At 41.1% G+C, this 6,047-nt stretch overlaps 1 protein-coding gene across 1 annotated transcript; it reads left to right on the top strand.

The window, feature by feature from the left end:
* The first annotated feature begins 2,839 nt into the window (after positions 1–2,839).
* Positions 2,840–5,946, top strand: LOC134644823 (ATP synthase subunit beta, mitochondrial-like). The gene is made up of 10 exons (XM_063497924.1): positions 2,840–3,000; positions 3,508–3,681; positions 3,762–3,936; positions 4,120–4,241; positions 4,344–4,528; positions 4,649–4,807; positions 4,894–5,016; positions 5,100–5,312; positions 5,409–5,610; positions 5,708–5,946. The coding sequence occupies exons 1-10, from the start codon at positions 2,895–2,897 to the stop codon at positions 5,803–5,805; spliced, it is 1,557 nt and encodes a 518-aa protein (XP_063353994.1). The 5' UTR covers positions 2,840–2,894; the 3' UTR covers positions 5,806–5,946.
* Positions 5,947–6,047: the final 101 nt, after the last annotated feature.

Here is a 6,047-nt window from a genome sequence, read left to right as displayed (position 1 = left end):
CAGAGTAGTCCAAAATCCAGAATTAAAAAAGGCAGCAGGGTATGCAGAGGACCAGCAGAGGACAACTAGCACAGTGGGTTCCACTTCATTGATTGTGAAGCAGCAGTAGTGTCAGTCCTGCTGGGAGAACAGACTAAGAGACCCTCAGACATTCACTCCTCCTTTATAAGGAGGCACCGACAGACCAGATCCAATGGAGCAAGGCCAACACTCCTGTGCTTGCCTGAGGCAAAGAGATCGCTGTGATATGTTTGAAAGAGTGAAGCAATGTAGTGCATGTTTGGTGAACTTGGTATTTTAATGACTACAAATTGAACTACAGAATAACACAGAATTATATTCATCATGTTAAATAATGGACTGAAATCATTATAGTTACAGAGTTTAATTAGCTGCATTTAGATTCTTCTATAATCATTAATGTCATTAAACTCACTATAGTTAAACAGCATTATGTTAGATACTTAATTCTTTTGTATTTGCTGTGAGCTCGTAAAATTGGAATGATTTTAGTGATGTTTTTGTAACACTGGTGCTAAAATTAAATTCCATAAGGGTGTGGGGGTTTCAAAATTTAAAGGCTCTAAAGGCAAATTCCTCGTCACCTTCGGTCTCACCCAGGTCAACCGGGGTTTTGGAATGACCATAACAGTGCTGCCTGTGGAAAAAAGGGTTAAAAGGTCCAAGATTTATGTTCACTTTTAAATGCCAAGCAATGGAAACCAGTGAAGAGGTGCAAAAAGGTGGCAATCAAATAGAATTTTGATCCAAGTATTCTCCACAAAGTTAGATAGATAGATAGATGATAGATAGATAGATAGATAGATAGATAGATAGATAGATAGATAGATAGATAGATAGTTTCAGAAGCTTCAAATAAAGCTTAAAATCTCCAAGTGAGTGACAGGCACTTCAATTTTCAGAAAATAAATAAAAGGAAACTGCAGGTGGTATTTCACCTTCCAGACCCTGAAATATGACCTTATGATCATGCACTAGAAGAGGTGACCTTTCATTGTGCTCCTGGTGTGGTTTAGAGATGAGGACGGTCCTTGTGGATTCACAGAGCATTCTGCCTGCTGTGCTTAAAGTGAAGAGGCTCTGTATTACAGACCTGCAGGCTAGGAGTAATTAGAGGAGACTTTCTGACACAAAAGAATGTAACACTGAATGATGGTTTGGAAAAAACACACACACTGCATCTTTGGATTATGGCAAATGACAGCCTATCAGTATACTTCGTATATAGGGTGTATGAATGACTGTAAAGTTCAGGTGTGGTCAAAATGGATTACAAAGAATTCGGTCGATATGTCTGATCTGCAACTGCTTATCCAATGAATGTCACCAAAGGGCATGGTGAGAAAGGAAGGGTGCACCCTGGATATATTTGCCTGTCTGTTATAGGGCTCACTGAGAAAGACAACTATTCACTTTCATATCCACATGTACCACCAATGTAAAATCATCAGTTAACCTTAACTTGTATTGTGGTAAGAAGGTGGACTGCCCAGATGTGCAAAGGAGGAGCACCCAAACTCCAAATGGAAAGGTCCAAAGCAAAACATTTTTTTTTACCAGAACCAAAAACCTTTTGCCATCCAGTCACGATTTCCCCAGAGGTCTGAATTTTCTTGAGTAAATCTAAATTCCATCCATTTATCCATCCATTCTCTGCCGCTTATTCTTTTTCAGGGTCGCAGGGGGGCTGGAGCCTATCCCAGCTGTCTTGTGGCGAGAGACAGGGTACACCCTGGAGAGGTCGCCAGTCTGTCGCAGGGCTAATACATTTAAAATTTAATTTCAAATAATTCCAAACTTTTGAACTTATAGATGGCATAAAAATTCCAACTTATTTTCATTGGCAGAAACAAGTTCCACATTTCACAGCACTGTCATATGTTCAGTCTCGGCTGTTGGCTTTATAAAGCATCTCTGCATCACACAGTGTGTTTTTATAAGCTGTAAAATTAGTTATATGCATTACTACTACAGTATCTCTTGCAAAATACACTATCCCAACTTATGTATGCAAGCACAATCTGACCTGAAGAGTTGTAGGGGCCATCTTCGCCTTCATTTGATAGGCAAAGACAGACATTAAAGCCAGACATAAAGGCAGGGTGAGAAAGAATGACATGGAGGAAATCACCATGATCCCAAGCCGCTGCAGCTTTTCAGCATTCGGGTTATCCACTTAACCAAGTGAGCAACAGCAGTCCCCCAACAGATAAGATTTGAGGTGTTCCTTTGCACTCATCTCAGTGAATCATGAATTTTCACAAAATGCTGAATTTATCTAATTTATTAACATGTAATTTTATTACACAAGTTAAATTTAATGGATAGTTTATACAAAGAACTTTTTCCTTAATGATGAATTGTTTGAATAAATAAACCTTTGATTTGATATGTTTCAGTTGCACTTCATTCAAAATTATTGCTTCAATATTATTATAATTAATGCTTGAGAGGGTGAAGAATCATTTTTGTGTGTGAATAAAACTAAACTCCTAATATTAAGCTGACAAACTAACTTGCAGCCATAATCAGGATTCCTGAGCCTTTTTTATTTACAGTTAACCCCAATTAACAAATACATAAATAAAATTTAAAAAAAAAAATCTGCTGACCAATAACTGCCCCTTTAATTAAACTCCCAGTTAAAAATCCAGACCAAATCTTTCAGTTGGAGTAAATCTATATGCAGGGGGTAGTTGGCCTGTGAAGGACTAATTCCCTTACCTGTATCTTATTGGAAATGTCGGCTCTGCCCTCTAGCGGTGTATGAAGGCATAAAATCAACTCATACCGCACATGCTCAGACAGGCCCGGTTCAGCGGTTAGAGATCTGCCAGAAGTAGAGTGCGCTGTCACCTTCAGCCATCTTAACCATGTTTGGTGCCTTGGGACGGTGCTGCAGCGGGGCTCTGCAGGCTCTGAAGCCTGGTTTCAGCTCTCTGAAGACAATCCCCGGGAGAAATGCGGCTCTCTATTCCAGTAAGTAAAGTTTAAAACTGTGGCCGACTGTCAGCATTATGTGTCGCTTGTTACTACAGCCAGTAGATGCAAACCCGGCGAAACAGGCCTGTACCATTAAGACTCCATTCATTGAAGATCAGTGGGTATTTTAGCCAAACAAAGGATCTAAAATATGAGCGAACCAGTTATTTAGGCATGTTTTTGCTTCAGGTATTTGTCTTTATTCCAGATATGTCTTACTTCGCTGTCTTCCATCAATGACCTTCGTAAGTGGGTCATTGTTTTGCCACAGACCCTGTGCTCTCGCTGTTCCAAAGTTTTAGTTAGTCTGTGTGTTTCAGTTACAACAGAATACGGAAGTGCATTTAAGAAAACCTAAAAATGTGGCAGTATTTTATAGTTAATCTGCCTGCCCTCTAGCTGTACTTCAGTTCACTTGCATAGGTTCATTTAGTATGCATAGTCTCTCTGGGAAGCATGAACTGTTGCTGTCATGTGCTGCCATTCATTTCACTGTCCTTTCAGGCAGGGGTTATGCTGCCCCAGCTGCTCAGGCTTCGCTGGCCAATGGCCGGATAGTAGCTGTGATTGGTGCTGTGGTGGATGTCCAGTTTGATGAGGGCCTGCCTCCCATTCTCAATGCCCTGGAGGTGGCAGGCCGCGAGAGCCGGCTGGTGCTGGAGGTGGCACAGCATCTGGGTGAGTGTGCTGAAATGAGCCAGCTGAACGCTCCAGAGTGAATATTTGTCCTTAATGTCTTTCTTTGTGCATTCATTCAGGTGAAAACACAGTCAGAACCATCGCCATGGACGGTACTGAGGGTCTGGTCCGTGGTCAGAAGGTTCTCGACACTGGAGCTCCCATTCGGATTCCTGTGGGCCCCGAGACCTTGGGCAGGATTATGAATGTCATCGGAGAACCCATTGATGAGAGGGGTCCAATTAGTACAAAGCAGTGAGTATTGAAAGGATTTAAACTTTCCCACCCTCTGTGAATATCTCATCTTGTGTCTGTTTTACTCAAATAAGAGTTAAAAAGTGTCTTTACTATTAATGGGTTTGACAGATTATAAAGCACACATGGTACCGGTCTTATTCAATTATAAGCATGTTTACAATAACAAACATTACTTGGCAGGACTGCTCCTATTCATGCTGAAGCCCCTGAGTTCACTGACATGAGTGTGGAGCAGGAGATCCTGGTGACTGGCATCAAAGTGGTAGATCTGCTGGCACCCTACGCCAAGGGTGGAAAGATCGGTTTGTTGATTTTTTTTTTATTTATTTTTTTAAATCCACATTTATTTTTTCACACAAGAATTCATTGTTAATTTATTATTGTGTATGCTTCATTCTTTAAAGGTCTGTTTGGCGGTGCTGGTGTTGGCAAGACTGTGTTGATTATGGAGCTGATCAACAATGTGGCGAAGGCTCACGGTGGTTACTCTGTGTTTGCTGGAGTGGGCGAGAGAACCCGCGAAGGAAATGACTTGTACCATGAGATGATTGAGTCTGGTGTCATTAACCTGAAGGACACAACCTCAAAGGTCAGAGCCTTTTAACAAGTTAGCTGTTAAAACATACGTAGTCATTGTATTGTAGCAGTAAAAGTTTGTTTTTTAGCTCTGCTGTTGGATTTCAGTTAAGTTTCCTGTTGTGTTTCTCAGGTGGCACTGGTGTACGGTCAGATGAACGAGCCTCCAGGTGCTCGTGCAAGAGTTGCCCTGACCGGTTTGACTGTTGCAGAATACTTCCGCGATCAGGAGGGACAGGACGTGCTCCTCTTTATTGACAACATCTTTAGGTTTACACAGGCTGGATCAGAGGTTTGCAATGGAATAAAAAAATACTTTTTGTTAGACCTAATAGTTATGTCATCTCTCACTTTAATATTTATATCATTATCCTTCAGGTGTCTGCTCTGTTGGGTCGTATCCCTTCTGCCGTGGGTTACCAGCCAACACTGGCCACTGATATGGGTACAATGCAGGAGAGAATCACCACCACTAAGAAAGGCTCCATCACCTCAGTACAAGTAAGAAGTCCCAGGATGCTAATGCTAATTACATGTCAGCATGCACTTGTTTTCTGGATTATTTAAACTGATTTCTATTGCAGGCTATTTATGTGCCTGCTGATGACTTGACTGACCCTGCTCCAGCTACCACTTTTGCTCACTTGGATGCGACAACTGTGCTGTCCCGCGCTATCGCCGAGCTTGGTATCTATCCTGCTGTGGATCCCCTAGATTCAACTTCCCGCATCATGGACCCCAATATTGTTGGTTCTGAACACTACGATGTTGCCCGTGGTGTGCAGAAAATTCTTCAGGTAAGCTGTATGCCATTACAATTTAATAATAACAAACAATCAATACAAAAGGCAAAAACTAATGACTGTTTCTTTCTTTTATTTATTTTTTTGTAGGACTATAAATCATTACAGGACATCATTGCTATCCTCGGTATGGATGAATTGTCTGAGGAGGACAAGTTGACTGTAGCACGTGCCCGCAAGATCCAGCGTTTCCTGTCTCAGCCCTTCCAGGTAGCTGAAGTCTTTACCGGTCACTTGGGCAAGCTGGTCCCTCTGAAGGAAACAATCAAAGGCTTTAAGAGCATTCTAGGAGGTAAAGTGCAGCACTGAAATAAAAACATTTTTTTAAATGGCATCAACTTGGTGTGCTTTTTATAGTAATGGTTATTGTTGTTTTTTTTCTCTTCAAGGTGAATATGATGCCTTGCCAGAGCAGGCTTTCTACATGGTTGGCCCCATTGAAGAAGTAGTCCAAAAGGCTGAGAAACTGGCCGAGGAACACGCGTAAACGATATCTCTCTGAGGCCGGAAAGTTTTGAGATGAACATTTGTACAGTTTAATTTCTATTTGAGGAACTTCTAACGTGTCATGCTAAGTATGTTTGTTGTGGTTCCATTTCTCTGGAAGATTAAAAAAAAGTGTGTTGTATCCATGGCTTATTTTCTTTTTTTCCACCCTTCCCTTGAAATTGTCCACAAGTATGCATACTTGTTCAAAATAAATAAAAACCATCATATTGATTAGAAAAC

The sequence above is a fragment of the Pelmatolapia mariae genome, linkage group LG16_19 (assembly GCF_036321145.2).
Source record: "Pelmatolapia mariae isolate MD_Pm_ZW linkage group LG16_19, Pm_UMD_F_2, whole genome shotgun sequence".
Lineage (NCBI taxonomy): Eukaryota > Metazoa > Chordata > Actinopteri > Cichliformes > Cichlidae > Pelmatolapia > Pelmatolapia mariae.
The sequence above is the reverse complement of the archived record's forward strand: the minus strand, read 5'-3'. Positions and strand labels throughout refer to the sequence as shown.